General features: G+C 42.5%; 1 protein-coding gene across 1 annotated transcript in view; it reads left to right on the top strand.

Annotated features, from left to right (window-relative positions):
* TBPL2 (TATA-box binding protein like 2) overlaps positions 1 to 18261 on the top strand; it is a gene marked incomplete at its 5' end in the record, with an annotated part of 33493 nt that extends 15232 nt beyond the window's left edge. Inside the window, 3 exons of the mRNA XM_084799820.1 lie at positions 2405 to 2572; positions 6849 to 6943; positions 18087 to 18261. Of these exons, the coding sequence (XP_084655946.1) occupies positions 2405 to 2572; positions 6849 to 6943; positions 18087 to 18163 (340 nt within the window). The 3' untranslated portion in view covers positions 18164 to 18261. The remainder of the gene's footprint in view (positions 1 to 2404; positions 2573 to 6848; positions 6944 to 18086) is intronic.
* Positions 18262 to 18706: the final 445 nt, after the last annotated feature.

Consider the following 18706-nt stretch of genomic DNA (forward strand, 5'->3'; position numbering starts at 1 on the left):
TACTTTAGAACTGTAATTTTGCTACTGTTATGAATCATAATGTAAATGTTTTTGTAGATAGATGTTTCCCAAAGGGGTCATGACCCACAAGTTGAGAAACTGCTAGCCTAGACCATGTTCCAACTGAAGGAATCACCCTGAACCTCACTGGGGTAACCCCAGCTATTTAGAGCTGTAAATGATTAAAGTAATTGCATAGAGCAGGTCCACAATTTTATTTCCGTGTTAAATACTTTTTTCTCAAACCACTAGTCAGTATTGAATGTATCCTGGCGCCATGCTCTTGAATGTTCACACTGAGTTATTTGCATAGATCTAAATGAGCCGGTGGGCTTTCTATTCTACTTGTCTATAAGTCTCTGGTTTTAGAAACCTCTGTTCCAAAGTAATCACAGGACAGCTGTGCAAGGTCTATGCAGGATTAATTCCCCCCCCCCCAGTATGGTATAAAACTTAATAAATAAAATAAGTAAAATTGTATTAGCTATGTACACATGTATACAGCTATGCATGTATGAACATACATGGGGGTAGTGTCATGGCATGTACTTGATTGGGGAACAGACGAAATTGTAACTTCATTATCTAATTTTTAAAAAACTGTGCTCATATTACGTACATTGTGAATATCCAGTTGAATTTGGCTTTCAAATTCAGATAGTAACAGTGATTTCAGGTAGAGGCACAGGGAAACTGAATCTAGTTGGTTCTTGAGCTGTGGTTCATAATGAGTTGTGAGCGTTTGGTTCGTACAAGAGACAGGAGCTTTATTGTCCAAACTCTATCCAAACCTATTTCTGTAATGATAAGAAGGAAGTATACATTTTTAAAGGAATATTGCAGAAGGTAAATTTTAAATAATTCTTACCACCAATGATGAGACTTTAGGGTTTTACATCTATTTTCTATTTGTTTGTGCAGTGAATATATATGTAGGCTCTGAGCTGAGGTTAAAATAGGAACCCAAAAGTGAAATTCACAGTGAAGTAAGCCTTCCTTTATAAAATGTCCTTATTCCATTGCTAACTTGTGACATGGTCTTGCTAAGCCATGCCTGGAGTTAGACCAGGCTTGGGAGAGACAAGGAAAAGTAAAGTGAAGTGCAGGACCGTCATTCATCTAGGAGGGCAGCGAGGGATTAAAGCGGAGACTCCAACACCTCCCTTTGTCCAGGCAAGCTAAGTCTAGTTGGCTTTTCTTTTAGAAACTGTTGATTTACAACTTGAAGACAGGGACACCCGACGAGGAGAGCTTTGTGCCCTTGCTTCAGTCCAGTCACCAGGTGTGGCCTCTGTCCAGCAGCCCCTGCTGCTCACTGTGGTTGGAGCAAGGAAAGAAGTAGCTCCAAGTTCAAATGTATTTCCTCCTCGTGCTGAGCATGCTGAGTCTATAGCAGTTGGTTGAGAAAGCTGAGAATAATTGGGCAAGTTTAAGGAATTGAAATTTGTTTTTGACAATTTGTTTTATAAAGACCTAAGTCTATGCTACTTACGTGGCATGTATCTTTCTTCCTGTTTTTTTTTTTTTGTGTGTGTGTGTGTCTTCTTCTTCTCCTTCTTCTTCTTCTTCTTCTTCTTCTTCTTCTTCTTCTTCTTCTTCTTCTTCTTCTTCTTCTTCTTCTCCTTCTTCTTCTTCTCCTTCTTCTTCTCCTTCTTCTTCTTCTTCTTCTTCTTCTTCTTCTTCTTCTTCTTCTTCTTCTTCTTCTTCTTCTTCTTCTGTTGTTCCTGTATTAATGGCTCACACACTTTTAGACCAGGGCAGTTCTCAGGCTATAGTGAGAACCGGAAGGCAGGAGACCTCAGATGAGAGTGTCTTGTGTGTTAGAGGTCAACCCTGGGTCATGGCTCCTCTGATGAGGTTTTAGGTCTGAGGGCGCCCTTTGACAAGTGATGCAGTGGTCAGGTTTTCAAGGAACACTTAAAACAAGTAAAAGAGAGGCACCTTCTAGATGAGAGATGACCCACCAAGGTTTTGGGGGTTTGGCTTAGTTCAACAACTAACTGTTCATTGGATCAGGCCTTTGGCAAGCCACTGTAGACAAAGCTGTGGGAGGGAGGTCCTTCTCGTAAAGCTTTACTTGTTTTTCTTTTCTTTTTGTGACTCTGGGGACCAAGCCCAGAGCCTTGCACATGTTAGACAAGTGAGGCCACTGAACCACAGCGCAGCCTACAGACTCATAGGTACATTGATGGATGCACATGGGCTGCAAATGCCACAGAAACAGTGGAGGAGTCACAGTGATGCCATTGGTCAACCAGGTGTGACGACATATCTCTGTAATCTCTGCACCTGGGAGATGAAGCCGAAAGATTGCTGGAGAGCTGCCCGGTAGCCTGGGCTAAAGAGCTGGGCTAGCTCAGGAAACAACCAAAAACGCCTTTAAACCATGTTTTCACCTCCCCAGTGAAGAGGAGTCTCGGCTGGCAGCAAGAAAGTATGCTCGCGTGGTGCAGAAGCTCGGGTTCCCCGCCAGATTCCTCAGTTTCAAAGTTCAGAACGTGGTTGGAAGCTGCGATGTGAAATTTCCCATCAGGCTGGAGATTTTGGCACTAACCCATCCGCAGTTTAGTAGGTACGATGCTTATTAAACTATAGCAGACAGAAAATTAAGGCTGCGAATACAAGACAGCTTTCAGAGAAAGTGACCATTTACAAAAAAAAAAAAAAAAAAAGAGGAGTCAGGTGGCTGAATGGATCACAATGCTGTGCCCAAGTTATCAAAAGTTACAGTATGGGCCAGTGCCTTGAAATTGTGGTTCTCAGCAAAATTGCATGGTGATCATTTGGGTACCTTTAACCCACATCTCTTGCCAGCTCCACCAGGAGAGACTTAGCTTGCAGTCCTGCAATGTTCATACCCAAAGTTGGTGCCCCTGGCCAGAAGCTGTCTGTGTTCAGACCCACCAACTGGTTAGAGTTTTAAAGTAGGCCCAAGTGGCTTGGGAGATGGCAGTGGGAGAAGTGAGGGGGTGAGGCTGATAGCTGGAGGGTAGAGAAAGACCCAGAGGCGGAAAAGATGGCTGTGGCAAAGCCTGGGACGTGCGCCTGTCTAGTGTTTATTAGGAAAGGGGCGTCTTTGTGTAGCTGTAACTGTCACAGCAAAGCTCTGTTTACAGTAGTCTTGTTTAAAGGGAACATTCTAGCCTTCTTGGCTTCTTTAATCCTAATCTCCACATCCAGAGTGGCTCCCTGTCCTCAGCTCAGGCCTCCGAGAGGATGGCTCAGGCTTCAGAGAGGACAGCCTCCACCCCTGGGTGCACACTGGGGCCAAAGCCCCTGACCTAACGTAGAACGGCAGGTGCTTTTACGTTCTCTCGATGAGCTCAGGGTCATTCCAACCTCCTACTGCCTTTGAGAGTGAAAGGTGAGTGTTCAGTCAGATGGGTAAGGTGCTGTGGGTAAGCTTCATCAGCTTTCCTTTCAGACCCAACCCCAACAGAAGTTTAAAATGAAAGGACCTCCCCTCCCCTCCCCTCCCCTCTCCCCTCCCCCTCCTCCCCCTCCTCCCCCTCCCCCCTCCTCCCCCTCCTGCCCTCTCCTCCTCTCTCTCCTCTCCACTCCTCTTCCCTCTTCCTCTTCTCTCCTCTCCTCTCTCCTCCTCCTCCTTCTTCTTCTCCCCTTCCCTTTCTTTCTTTGAGACAGGGTGTCATTGTGTAGCCCTGGCTGACCTGGAACTTACTTTGTAGACCAGACTGGTCTCGAACTCACAGAGATCCATCTGCCTCACCCTCCCAATTGGTAGGAATAAAGGTGTATGCCACCACACCTGGCTAGTCTGGATTTTTCTTAACTGCCAAACTATAGTACATTTGTATATCTTGCTTGGACAATGCTTTCTTCCTCCTCCTATTTTTTCCTCTTCTACATAACTTGCTTATTGAGTGACTATGATGCCTGTCACACTTTTTTATTTTTCAGAAGTGAGTTTTGTGGACAGCTTCCTCCCTTCCTCATGCAATGTACATTTACCTCTGAGTGTGTTTTCTTCTTCACCCTGGGGTAATTTATAGACTTTGAAATACTGTATTTTTAAATATGTGAATACAACCGCCTTCACACCCAGACTCTTGAGTCACAGGTCTGCAGCCTCCCTTCTCGGAACACATGGGTGAGCTCCACCTCAACTCAAAGCACAGCTGAGGTAGACTCCTTATTTCCCTTTCAGGCCACTCGGGGCTCAGCGTGTTGTGTGCAAGTCCCTTTCCTTGTATCACTTCCTCTCTCAACAACATACAGGGAGATTGCAAAAGTGACACCCAAAGTCACTTGTCATCATTTTCACTTTCTGAAAAATGAAACTGCCAAGAGAGCAAGATCAGAGCTAGCAGCCTGGCTTTTATGTTCTTGAAGCGGCCCACACTAGTCTTGTGTTCCCAGGTTTATGAACTCAGTCATTTTTTTTCTTGTGTCTGGCTGGAAAGTGTGCTTTATATTCCAGACACTGTCTGTTTTCGTCTCATTTTGGCCTCCCTCAGAAGCACTCCGTCAGGCCTGGGTCCACAGGATATGGATCTCAACACGTGTGTGTGTGTGTGTGTGTGTGTGTGTGTGTGTGTGTGTGTATGTGTGCATGTGTGTATTATTGTTGTTCCCATTGGGAGCCTTAAGGGACTTCTTTAAGCAGAGAAAGAGAGTTATTTTTAGATTACCCCCTCCCCACAATGTCTGTAGCTTGTGGCAAACAATACACCCATCAGTCATTATCATCAGGTCAACATCTAATACAGGTGTGTCCTGGTTTTGGATTTCGTTTCGAAATCAGGTCTGGCTATGTCATCCAGGCTGGTCTCACCCTATAGCAATCTTCTTGTCTCAGGCTCCTGAGTGGTATGATGCAGGATGCAGAAGCATGCACCACCATGTCCAGGGTGTTGAACACCGTGCCTCACGTGTCTTTGGCAAGTGCTGTATCACTGAGCTACTTCACCATAGTTTCTCCCTTCTCTACAAATCTATGTCAGAATCATCTTTATAGCATCCTATGAGCATCGCTGCTTCAGTGTTAAACTGAAAAGATATGCTAATAAATAAATGCTTAAGGGTCTAACATCCAGATGAGTAACGTGCAGTAGATGGTAAGGTGGCTACCCATGTGGCCTTAGTCCCTTGCCCATGTGGAGTTCGCTGACTAAAAGACAAACTGTCAGTGTTAGTCTTGAACTGTGGCAATCACTGTGGAGCTAAGACTCTTCCGTGTGCTATGGGACACTGAACTGGGCACTTTGAGTTGCTGTGGATCTGAAGCATCAGAAAAGTCCTTCTGGAAAGACGATACTGCAAGACGCTTCAAGGTCGAATGGGCCAAGAAATCACCAGGCGTTTGAAATTCATCATCTACTGGATGGTCTCTGCCCTCTTTTGTTTACACTGACACACAGAGTGGATAATACACGTCTGATTGGGGGTTCATTGTGCCTGTCACTTTAAACACATGGCTTTAGAAGTGACCTCCGTATTCTTTAGGACAATCATCTCCTTGCTGTGATCACTTTTCTGTTTCCAGCAAAGGCTTCTGCATTTTTATTGGTTGAAGGACTATAGTTGCTTGTTAGTGTGGTCTGGTTCATCTCTCTGCACGAAAACTAAGGTTATCCCTAGCATACCATTTTTTCACATCTTGTTTTTCTTATACCTGTTCTTCATGAGCCACTGCTCTGTGAACAGTTGTATTATTGTGCAATAGCTTACCCTATCAACTTCTCTGAGTGGACATCTCAACTGTCTCTATGGCTCTGTGCTCTTCTCTGGGATGGGATGTGGAGCCATGGTTCTTAAGCCCTATCCTTTGCTCCACTGAGGTCCAGCATAAGTTCCTAGTAAATCTTAGTGATTTGCTACTTATGGGAACAAATTTTGAACTTTACATGTTTACAAGTAGCTGTAGTCATAAGCTTCTTTTTATTTGCTAAAAAAATTTGCAGTTTACTAATTCACACAAAATGTGCTAATTATTGGGAACTTGGAAATTCTGAAAAATCATTTATATACTATTAGCAAGCTTTAGTTCAGTGGTAAAAGGTGGAGAATGTTTAATAAGTGAGATCTTCAAGTGTCAAATCTGAGGATGAAAGTTAATTTCGGTTTCTTATCAGCTAGGGTGGCTGACAAATGGGAGAAACAGTAATCAAAAGTTACCTTGTAAGCTGGTCATGGTGGCATCTGCCTGAAACCCTAGCATTCAGGAAGCTGAGGCAGGAAGGCCACAAGCTCAAGGGCAGCCTGGGCTGTACATAGCAAGTGCTAGACCAATCTTAGAAACATACAAGGAGACTCTGTTTAAGAAGCTGATAAAGCCAGGTGTGGTGGCACACACCTGTAGCCCCAGCACTCGGGAGGCAGAGGCAGGGGCATCTCTGTGAGTTCAAGGCCAGCCTAGTCTCCAAAGTGAGTCCAGGGCAGCCAAGGCTACACAGAGAAACCCTGTCTTGAAATAAAGAAGGAAGGAAAGGAAGAACGAAAAGAAAATAAAAGTTAATCATTCTTGAGACTGTCACATGATGTAGCCCAGACTTGTTTTAAATTCTCAGTCCTCCCTTGGCCTCCAGAGTGCTGGGCTTTACAGGCATGTGCCACAGACTCTTGTTTCTGAATGTCTTATGTGTCTCCAGGCAGGGCAAGGGTTGTAGCCCAGTGTCACAGGACATGCCTAAATATGTGAGGTTCTGGATTTAATCCTAGCATGGGACATCTACACTCAAGACACTGCTGTGGCTGAGATAGCTCAGATCTTTTTTTTAGTAAAATGGCACTTGTTTACAACTGTGACATGAAGTTTAATATGTGGTACCTTGAATGTTCTGGAAAATAGTGAGTAGTGGTGCTACCCATCACTTCTTGTGTCTCGACAGTTATGAACCTGAGCTGTTCCCTGGCCTTATTTATAAGATGGTAAAACCGCAGGTTGTGTTGCTCATCTTTACATCTGGAAAAGTTGTGTTGACAGGTAAGTCCTAAGGTTACTCTGCTCCATAACATGGAAAGCTGCGTACATGCTTCGCTCTGTCTTCTAAAAGGCGTTTCCTCCATAACAGGTAATTTTTTTTTTTCTATGCCGGGGAAGAGAAAAGGGAGAATACATTACCTTCAGATCTCAATTCTTAAAATTCATATTACTTGATGTGTATTTTCATGGCCTTATTGTCAGCCACTATCACACATGCAACTGGACTTGCTACTTCAGTCTCTTCAGGGGGGCTTTTTGATAAAGCTGCACGATGTTCTAATGCAGAGATTGACACACTTCTTTGTAAAGGGCCAAACATGAAATATTTAGACTCTGTGGCCCCAAGAGTCTCTGCGGTAACTGGCCTCATAGAGAGGATCTGGCCTGTGAATTACTTGTCTATGATTAAAGGGTCACACATTAGTACTCTTTTTATTTTCTCCCAATCACTTAAAGATGTAGAAGTCATTCTTGGGCTGCGAGCTCGACACGTGCAGTCAGTCACTGGCTTTGCCAGTTGCCTTACATTTCCTGACTCCTGTTCTATCGTGTTGCTGAATAAACCTGTCTCCCCATTGCCAGATCCTTCTGTGCTCCTTTGTGCTTGTTACTTATAAAACTGGACAAACATTTGACTGTTTTGGTTGAGAGCTATTAGTGTGAGTGCTCAGAAGTCGAACTTTTGTTTAAGCATATTACTGGTTTCAAAGTTCTTAGCATAAATCACCAAGCTCTTTAACAGGCATCTACGGTATGTTCTCCTATATCAAACCTTCCTTCCACGCAGTGTATCTGAACATCTCTAACCAAACTTCCAGCAGCACTTTAAAACTTGTACTGAATGCTGGGTGTGGCGGCCCTTGTCTTTAGTCCAGGCCCTTGGTAGCAGAGGTAGGCAAATCTCTGCAAGGAAGATGTCAGCATGGTCTCAGTTCCAGCCCACCAACCAGCACTACACAACAAGACACACGCCTCCCCCCTCTCCCGACACAGAACTTGGCTATTCAAGTCATTGTGTTGCTGGTTGCTGTGTCCGTTGGCTAAGCTATGGAGATGAACTCATGAATCTGGTGTCCAAATGACAGACTCTTAATTTTGGGTACCTACCAGGGACATGTACTGTGTTCAGATGCAAAGACCCATCTGGTATCAATCCAGTCCCTGTGGAGACAGATGGTAGAGTTATGTGGCACTGAACCAGAAGATAAGCCTTATGTATTTAGAGCAACCGTCTAATGCCCCTAATTCTGTCATATGTTCTTCCAGGACAGTAAAGTGGCCTCTGTTTTTGTAAAACGTATGGTTTTCAAATGACTTCACAAAAATGCTAGTGCATATATCCCTCCCACTGCTCTATGAGAAAGGTTGCTGTCTCTCTGGTAAGGAATCTGAAATTTGGAGGGCAGGTGAGATGCTAATGATTGCAAAGTTATTTAGCGGTGGAGCTGGCTTTTGAGTTCTCACTCAACCTCAACGTCAGGCCTCTCTCAGGACACCAGGCTATATGTCAGTGGCCAGGGTTAGAAAGAGTGTATGTCCCAAAGGTGCAGTCGTTGCAGCACGTAGAAAAGGCATGGTAAGCTTTACTTAAAACGCCAGGGTCACCTAGTTGGGGCTGCTGCTGTAAGGTAGGGGCTTGCATTATTGTTATTTAACTGGACTATGAGGCTAAGTTTTCCTTTGATATCTGTACATCAGTAAAGAAATGTTGAATGGGGACTGGGACAGAATCATAGGGGAAGGGGTTTGCTTAGAATGTAAAAGACCCTGGGTCTGATCCCCAGCACCACAACCAGTGCTAATGTGACAAAAATCTTGTTAAGTATGTGGGAGCCAGCACAGGTGGGACTCGGTTGATGGCTTCCAATGTAAAGAAGTGAGCACTGGCTCCATGTCTCCCTGATAGCTGCTGCTTTATGGTGTAGGTAACTTCAATTTCCTGGTCTTTGATTCTCCCATTTACAAAATGAGGAGAATACAAATTATTATATCAAAAATATTTTTTTCTGTGATGTAAAATACTGACTGGGTTTCTGCTTCCCAGGGGTCTCCAGGTGGCATGCCCTTCATGAAGGTTTGCTTTTCATTAATTTTTTATTTACTTACATCCTGATTTGAACTCCCCCTCCCTCCTCTCTTCCCAGACCCTACCTCTCTGTTCCCCTATATCCCCTCCTTTTCTTCTCAGGATATCAGGAGACCTCCCATGGATATCAACTCGCCTTGGCACATCACCCTGTCATAGGACTGGGTGCATCTTCTATTGTGGATAGATAAGGGCATCTGGTTAGGAGATAGGGTTACAAAGACAGGTGGCAGAGTCAGAGACCGCTCCTGCTCCTTCTGTTAGAGGTCCCACATGAGGACCAAGCTGCATATCGGTCACACATGTGTAGGGGGCCGTGCATGCTCTCTGGCTGGTAGTTGAGTCACCGTGAGCACCTATGGTCCCAGGTTAGTTGATTCTGTGGGTATTCTTGTGGTGTACGTGACTTCTCTCATTCTTTCAGTCCTTCCTTCCCATTTTCTGTAAGATTGTCCAGGCTCCATCTAATGTTTGACTATGGGTCTCTGCATCCGTTTCCATCAACTGCTGGGTAAAGCCTCTCAGTGACAGTTATGCTAGCCTCCTGTCTGCAAGCATATCAAGGTGTTATTAATATTGTCAGGGGTGGGCTATCTCTCATGGCATGAGACTCTATTTGGGCCAGTCGTTCACTGGCCATTCCCTCTTCTAGGTGGGAAAAATTGTGAATTGAAGGTTTTGTGGCTGGGATGGTATACCCATGCCTCCACTGCAAGTCTTGCCTGGCTACAGGAAGTGTCCGTCTCATGTTCTACATACCCGATTGCTGGGAGTCTTAGCTAGCATCCCCCTCATAGATTCCTGGGATTTTCCATTGTCTTAGATTTCTAGCTTGTCCCAAAGATACCCTCCATCTGATTCCACTTTTGCCATCCTCCCCACACTTGATCCCTCCCATCCCCCTTCCCACCCCCTCCCATGCAGCTCCCTTTCTCCACCCACTCCATTTCCTTCTGGGGGAGATTGAGGCATCCTCCCTTGGGCCCTACTTGCTACCCGGCTTCTTTGGGTCTGTGGATTATACTTATTGTACTTCATGGCTAAGTGAGCACAATTTAATTTATAAGTGAGTACCAAGCATGTTTGTCTTCCTGGGTCTGGGTGACCTTACTCAGGAACTTTTCTAGTTCCATCCATTTGCCTGCGCATTTCATGATGTCATTGTTTTTAATATGCGTGGGATATGCCATTGTATAAATGTGCCACATTTATTTTATTCATTCTTCAGTTGAGGGACATCTAGTTTTTTTTTTCTCCTAGTTTCTGGCTATTACAAATAAAGCTGCTATAAACGTAGTTGAGCAAATGTCTTTGTGGTATAGTGGAGCATCTTTTGGGTGTATGTCCAGGAGTGGTATGGCTGGGTCTTGAATTTTTTTTCTCAGAAAATTCCTAATTTTGATTGATTTCCACCAGATTGATTTCCAAAGTGGCTGTACAAGTTTGTACTTCCCCCAGCAATGGAGGAGTGCTCCCTTTGCTCCACATCCTGGCCAGCATGAGCTATGGCTTGAATTTTTTTTTTTTTTATCTTAGCACTGTGGCCTGTGTTAGATGGAATCTCAGAGCTGTTTTGCTTTGCACTTCCCTGATGATTAAGGATGTCAAGCATTTCTTTAAATGCTTCTTGCCCATTACAGATTCCTCTGTTGAGAATTCTCTGTATAGCTCTGTGACTCATTTTAAAGTTGGGTTGTTTGGTTTGCTGCCATCTAATTTCTTGAATTCCTTCTATATCTTGTATATCATCCCTCTGTCGGATGTAGAGTTAGTGAAGATGTTCTCCCATTTTGTTGGCTGCTATTTTGTCCTATTGACAGTGCTGTTTGCCTTACAGAAGCTTTTACATTTTATGAGGTCCCATTTATTAATTGTTTATTTTAGAGCCTGAGCTGTTGGTGTTCTGTTCAGGAAACTGTCTCCTGTGCCAATGTGTTCAAGGCTCTTCCCCAGTATCTTTTCTATCAGATTTTGTGATTCCAGTTTCATATTGAGGTCTTTGATCCACTTGGGTCTGAGTTTTGTGCAGGGTGATAGATATGGATCTATTTGCATTCTTCTACATTCAGACATCTAGTTAGATGCACACCATTTGTTGAAGATGCTTTCTTTGTTCTATTGTGTAGTTCTGGCTACTTTGTCAAAAGTCAAGTATCCAGAGATTGTGTGAATTTACTTTTGGGTCTTCAATTTGATTCCATTGATCAGCCTATCTGTTTTTATGCCAATACTATGAGGTTTTTTATTTTTTTATTATTATGATTGCTCTATAGTACAGCTTGAGATCAGGAATGATAAAAAAAAATTCTTTTATTGTATAGGATTGTTTTAGCTATCCTGGGTCTTTTCTGCTTTGTTTTGTTTTTCCATACGAAGTTGGGACTTGTTCTTTCAAGGTCTATAAAGAATTGTATTGGGATTTTTTTTCTATTTTCTATTTTATTTTAATTTTTTTCATTTATTTATTTAATCACTTTACAGCCTTTTCCCAGCCCTCCTCCTCCTCTTCTCCCTTCATGCCTCCCCCCAACTCCCCCTCTCCTTCTCAGGGAAGGGGAGACCCCTAAGGGCAACCCTGGCATCCCAAGTAGAAGCAAGACTAAATGTTTCCTTCCTTTTCCACTGAGGCCTGGCAAGGCCACCAGCTCAGGGATACAGAGGTAGGCGACAGAGCCAGAGATAGCCCTTACTCCATCGTTAGGGAACCCACATGTTGTCCAGGCTGTCTATCTGTCTATCTGCTACATATGTACGGTAAGTCTAGGTCTAGTCTGTACATGCTTTTGGGTTGGTGGTTCAATCTCTGTGAGCCCCATGGTCCCAGGTTTGTTTACTCTGCAGGTCTTCTTGTGGTCTCCTTGATCACTCCAGCTCCCTCTATCCTTCCATTCTTCCATAAGACTCCCTGAGCTCAGTCTTTTGTTTGGCTGTGGGTCTCCGCATTTGTTTCCATCATCTGCTAGATGAAGCCACTCAGAAGATGGTTATGTTAGGCTCCTGGCTGGAAGCATAGCAGAATATCATTAACAGTGACAGGGCCTGGCTCTCTGCCTTGGGATGGGTTTCAAGTTGGGCTAGTCATCATGCAATTTGCAGGTAGATGGATGGTACTAGAAAAGATTATCCCTAGTGAGGGGATCCAGAGTCAGAAAGACATGAATGGTATGTACTCACTTATAAGTGGATTTTATCCATAAAGTACAGGATAACCATGCTACAATCTTCAGACCCAAAAAAGCTAAGTAGCAAGAAGGGCTCAAGGGAGGATTTTTGAATTTCACTCAGAAGAGGAAATAAAACAGGCATATGGAGTAGACGGAGGGAGGGAACTTGGTTGGAGAGGGAGTGAGGAGGTTAACAAGGATTGGGACCAGATGTGGGGAGACCAGGAATGGGAGTGTGTATGGAATACTGGGAAAGAGAACAGAAATCAGTGGGGGGCATCTCTGGGATGGAAAAGGCTCCCAGGAGTCTATGGTGGTGACCCTAGCTGGGACTCATAACAGTGGGGGTTAAGGAACCTGAAGTGGCCTCTTCCTATATCTAAGTGGGACTTCTAGTGGAGCGAGGGGGGGGGGGGACACAAACCCATCCATAAAACCTGTGACCCAAAATTTGTCTTGCTTGTAAGAAATATAGGGTTTAAAATAGCATATAGGGGTTGAGGGAATGGCAAACAAATGACTGGTCCAGCTTGTGTTGGGATTTTGATGGGTATTGCATTGAATCTGTAGATGGCTTTTCGTAAGATGACCATTTTTGCTATGTTAATCCCACTGATCCAAGAACAGGGGAGTTCTTCTCGTCTTTGGATAGCTTCTTCAATTTTTTTTCTTCAGACTTGAAGTTCTTGTCATAGAGGTCCTCCACTTGCTTGGTTAGATTTATACCAAAATATTTTATATTGTTTTTGGCTGTAATGAAGGGTGTTGTTTCCCTGATTTCTTCTTTAGCCTGTTAATCATTTTTATAAAGGAGCGGTACTAATTTTTTGAGTTTTGTATCTAGCTACATGCCTGGAAGATGCTTATCAGCTGTAAGAGTTCTCTGGTAACTTTTGGGGGTCATTTATGTATACTATCATATCATTTGCAAATAGTGATATTTTGGGTTCTTCCTTTCAATTTTGTATCCCTTTTATCTTCTTTAGTTGTCTTATTACTCTAGCTAAAACTATATTGACTAGATATAGAGAGAGTGGGCAGCCTTGTCTTGTACCTCATTTTAGTAGAATTGCATTAAAATTCTCTCCATTTAACTTGATGTTGGCAATCAGCTTGCTAAATATTGCCTTTATGTATTTAGGTATGTGCCTTATATCCCTGATCTCTCCAAGACTTTCATCATGAAGTGTTGGTTTTGTCAAAAGCTTTTTCACTATCTAATGAGACGATCATTTTTTAAAAATTCAATTTGCTTAAATGGTGGATTACATTGATGGATTTTTATATGCTGAACCACCCCTGGGTGAAGTCTACTTGATCATGGTGGATGACGTATTTGATATGTTCTTGGACTCAGAGTGCAAGTATTGAGTCTTTGTGTGGTTTAGGTGTCAGGGTGACTGTGGCCTCATAGAATGAGTTTGGCACTGTTCCTTCTGTTTATATTTTGTGGGATCGTTTGAGGAGTATTGGTGTTAGCTCTCTTTGAAAATCTGGTAGTTTTGTGATAAAACCATCTGGTCTCTTGCTTTTTTGGTTAGAGACTTAATGACTGCTTCTGTTTCCTTGGGGGTTATATGCCTATTTAAATTGTTTACCTGATCTTGATTTAACTTTGGTAAGTGCTATCTATCAAGAAAATTATCTACTTCCTTTAGATTTTCCAATTTTGTGGAGGAGAGGTTTTTGAAGTAAGACCTAATGATTCTTTAGATTTATTTGGTGTCTGTTGTTATGTCCCCTTTTTCATTTCTGACTTTTAATATTTGGTAACTGTCTCTGCATTTTAGTTAGTTTGGCTAAGTGTTTGTCTATCTCAATTTTCCTCAGAGAACCACCTTTTGGTTTCATTGATTCTTTGTATTGTTTTCTTTGTTTTTAACATATCGGTTTCAGCTTTGTGTTTAGTTACTTCCTGCTACCTACTGCTCTTGAGTATGTTTGCTTCTTTTTGTTCTAGAACTTTTAGGTGTCTTGTTAAGTTGCTAGAATAGTATCTCTCCAAGTTCTTTATGAAGCCACTTAATGGTATGAACTTTCCCCTTTGCACTGTTTTCATTGTGTCCCATAATTTTGAGTATGTTGTTCCTTCACTTCCATTGAATTCTAGAAAGTCTTTAATTTCTTCCTTGAACCAGTGGTCATTGAGTAGAGAGCTGTTCAGTTTCCATGGGTTTGTAGGCTTTCTGTTGTTTCTGTTGTTGTTGAAGTCCAGCTTTAATCCATGGTGGTCTGATAAGACACAAGGTCTTATTTCAGTTTTCTTGTATCTGTTGAGGCTTGCATTGCGGCCAAGTGTACGGTCAGTTTTGGAGAAGGTTCCACGAGGTGCCAAGAAGAAGGTATATTCTTTTGTGTTTGGGTTAAATGTTCTGTAAATATCCGTTAGGTCCATTTGATTCATATTTCTCTGTTTAGTTTCTCCCTCAGTGACCTGTCCATTAGTAAGAGTGTGGCGTCAAAGTCTCTTACTCTTAGTATGTGGGGTTTGAATGTGTGATGTAAGCTTTTGTTTGATATGCTTCTTGGCCCTTTTCCCTTGAGGGCTTTAATATTCTTTCTTTATTCTGTATATTTAGTGTTTTGATTATTATGTGGCAGGAAGATTTTCTGTTTTGGTCCAATCTATTTGTTGTTTTGTAAGCTTCTTATATATTTATAGGTGTCTCTTTCTTTAGGTTGGGGAAATTTTCTTCTATGTTTGTTGGTATTTTCTGGGCCTTCGAGCTAGAAATCTCTTATGCCTATTATTCTTAGGTTTTTTATTTTCATGGTGTTTCAAATTTCCTGCATTTTTTTTGTGTTAGAAACTTTTCAGACTTAACATTTTCTTTCACCAGTGCATCAGTTTTTTTCTATCCTGTCTTCCACGCCTGACATTCTCTCTTCCATCTCTTGTATTCTGTTGGTGATGCTTGTGTCTGTAGTTTCTGTTCTCTTACCTAGGTTTTCTACTTCCAGGATTCCATCAGTTTGTACTTTCTCTATTGCTTCTATTTCCGTTTTTCAGGCCTTGAACGGTTTTATTCATTTTCTTCAACTGCTTGACCATACTTTCCTGTATTTAAAGGATTTATTCATTTCCTCTTTAAAGGCCCCTATCATCTTCATAAGATTTGATTTAAGGCCATTTTATTGTGCTCCAGCTATGTTGGGACATGCAGGGCTTGTTGCTGTAAGATAGCTGGGTTCTGGTGGTGCCCTATTTCCCTGGCTCTTGTTGATTGTGTTCTTATGCTTGCCTTGAGCTGTCTGGCTGTTCCTGGTGTTGGGAGGCCTCTAGTAGTGCAGGCAAAGTTGTGAGCCAGGAAATGAAGCCCCGGGGAGCATGTGCAATTTACTGGCTACTGGGAGTGCTTTAGGGGGTGACTGGTGGGCAGGAGATTGGGGGGTAGTGGTGGTTTTGTCTGGTGGTCCTTGATGGCAACAGGCCTCCAGAAATGCAGGCAGTGCTATGGGCTTGTCGTCTCTGATGCAGCAGGCCTCTGGGAATGCAGATAGAGCTGGCAGCAGCAGACCTATCGCTCTTCATGTTTGAATAGAAGATTTTTAGGGATAGTGATTTATATAAAGTCTTATGGAAAAAGCCAAGCAGTGTTTATCCCAAATGCCAGACCTGGGTTTCATGTTTCTCTAGGAAGTGTATAAAGAATGTCTTGCCCTTGGGTCTTCTTCATTGTTCATGTGTGCATCACCTATCCTATGGCATTCTCTGATGGTAAGAAGTCTATTCCAGATACAGGTATCTGAGGCAAGATGCTTATCAGTAACATGTACTCCCATTTCCCTGTTTGGTTTACACCAAACTGATCTATTTGGAAAGAAAACTTTTAATGTACTAAAGTCTGATGAGACTTGGAGGAATTTCCACCTCAAAGGTACATAGTTTCTCTTATCCATTAGTAATGTACCCACTTTCTAATTCTGCCTTCTTTCAGGATGCAGACTCACAAATTACAGACTCTTTACCAAGGAATAAATACAATTTTGCCATGAGCAGCCAAAAATAAATTAGACTTATAAGGCTTCTCCGTTACTACTCTAACATTAAAAAAAAAATGAAATTCATAAAACAAACTTAACCACCTGAATGTGGACCATACAGGGCATTTAGTACATATACCATTGCCTCTAGTTCTAAAACATTTCCATGGCTCCAAATACATCCCTGTATCATTGAGCACTCTTCCATGTTCTTCAGCAGCCACCAGTGTCTGTTGTCTTCATGGATTTACCTATTTTTGATATTTCATCTAAATATAGCCATTCTTGACTTGGACGGTGTGTGTGTGTGTGTGTGTGTGTGTGTGTGTGTGTGTGTGTGTGTGTGTGTGTGTGTACCTAGCCTTTTCCCATTGTTGAGGCATGTCCAAATTTTGTCCTCTATATGGCTGAGTAATACTCTTGTGTACATGTGTACATACACTGGTGTTTTTATCCACGGTTGGCCATACAGGCTGTTTCCATTTCTTCATTACTATGACTGCTGTGGCAATTCCAGTCTGCACTGTATCCCTGCCTTTGGTTTTGTGAGAGGGTTTACCCAAGTGGGATTGCTTGGTTGTGTGGTGACTCCTTAACTTTTGAGGAACACACCAACTTGGGAGGTGAGCCCAGTTTTTATATTCCCTCCATCAGTATAGAGGTTGCTGAACTTTCACATCCCAACTGCCAGTTGGTTTTTAGTTTAATGAAAGTGTTACAGCTCATCCATGATGCTGCATTCTGGTTGATCCTCCTTCTGGATCTTCTCCCTCTTTAGGCCTGGAGCTAAGTCAGACAATCACTCTCAGCTACCCTTCTCTCTTCCTTTCTAACTCCACATCTCTTAAGGAAGGGTCCTATCATTCCAGATATTTCAAGTTATTTACATACTCACAGGCTGTTGCCTTGTTTTTGAAACAGGGTTGGCTGTGTAGCTCAGGATGGCTTTGAACTCATGATTCCCCTGCTTCAGCTTTCCAGGTGATGGATCTTATGCGTTGGGTGCTAAGAGTTTTTATTATTTCTTCCACTAAGCTCCTTTCTTCTTAGCTTTCTGCCCACCAATACATCAGATATTTGCCACTCCTACTTACTGAAGCCCCACACTCACATAAAAGCCGGTCCATAATCCTCACTGGGATGTCTGTCTCCTATCTGCTATTGAAGGCAGAGAGTGTGGTGATTGATATTTGTTGGTGAGAGATGAGTAGGGACTGACTGACTCTTCTCAAGGGAGAGGGTCTAATCTGTTTTTAGTGCTGTATGTCCCTGTCAGCCATATCACAGTTCACAATTGCTGACAGCTACAATCCAAAATAAAAAGCAGTATAAATTTGCCCTATAAATGTTTCCTATGTGTTAAAATTGGAATCTCCTTAAATGGCTCTACCTCACCCAGTACAACAAAAACAGGATACTAGCCAGAACTAAGTGGATCCAAGGCAGTCATTTTTGCTGGTAGCTAGGTCATGGGGTGCTGGGGATGTCACTCTTAGGTCACTTACAGTACAGTCCATCTGTATTTCTACTGAGTCCTGTATGACTGAAGACAACATCAATAGAGAGGAAATACTAAAGAAACCTCTGCCCTAAGCCATGTGTTTGGGCAGGGGGGATGGCTATAGTGCCCCTCCTTCAATTCTTTCCTGTGTTAGGAAGAATTGCCACTTCCTGGAAACAAGCAAAGAGGTACCATCTTAAAACCATCACAAAAGCAGGCATCATTTTAATCTCAGCACTGGGAGGCAGACACAGATGGATCTGTGCTGAAGCCACCTTGGCCTGTTTAGCTCGACCATTTCCCAAAATAAACGAAACGAGAATTGAACATGGCGAAATGAAATTTTAGCATTAAAATGTTGGTGGTGTTCTGATGTTAAAGATCATATACACTTTGATTTCTTTACAGGTGCCAAAGAGCGTTCTGCGATCTATGAAGCATTTGAAAACATGTATCCTATTCTAGAAAGTGTTAAGAAAGTCTGAGGGCATCACTGGGCTTCTGGGAACAATTTGGACACGTGCTGAAGCACAGCAGAGAAAGAGCTGCTGTCTTTTACACACGGCTCTAGACATCTCCCATGCTTTCTAGCAGCCACTGACCTGTTATTACGCTAATAGGTTATGTTTTTTTTCCTTGTTTGGAAATAAGCTATGTATCCAAAGTGCAATTTGATTTATTGCATGATGGTTTTGCATGTTGGGTTTATTGGCCCCCAGAAGGCTGTGTGACTTGGGGGTGAAAGCCCCACTGGAGAGAATAGCTTTGATTTACAAATTTAAAAAATGTGGGGTTTTTTTTTTGCTCAAAAAGGCTCTTGTGTGTTATTTAATTATAATAAACAAGAACAGATAAACTTATTTCAGAATTTGAAATACTTCAAGTCTTGCTAGACTGAGAAATTAAGTCCATGCTTTATTTTTTAAGCATGAAATGTATTAATACAGAGAAATTTCGAGTGACTGCATATCTTAATACTATCTCTGATATCACAATCTATCCATAGAAATTCATGTTTATTTTTTTTC

This window comes from Acomys minous (genome assembly GCF_964271855.1).
Source record: "Acomys minous genome assembly, chromosome: 10".
In the NCBI taxonomy this organism is placed as follows: Eukaryota; Metazoa; Chordata; class Mammalia; order Rodentia; family Muridae; genus Acomys; species Acomys minous.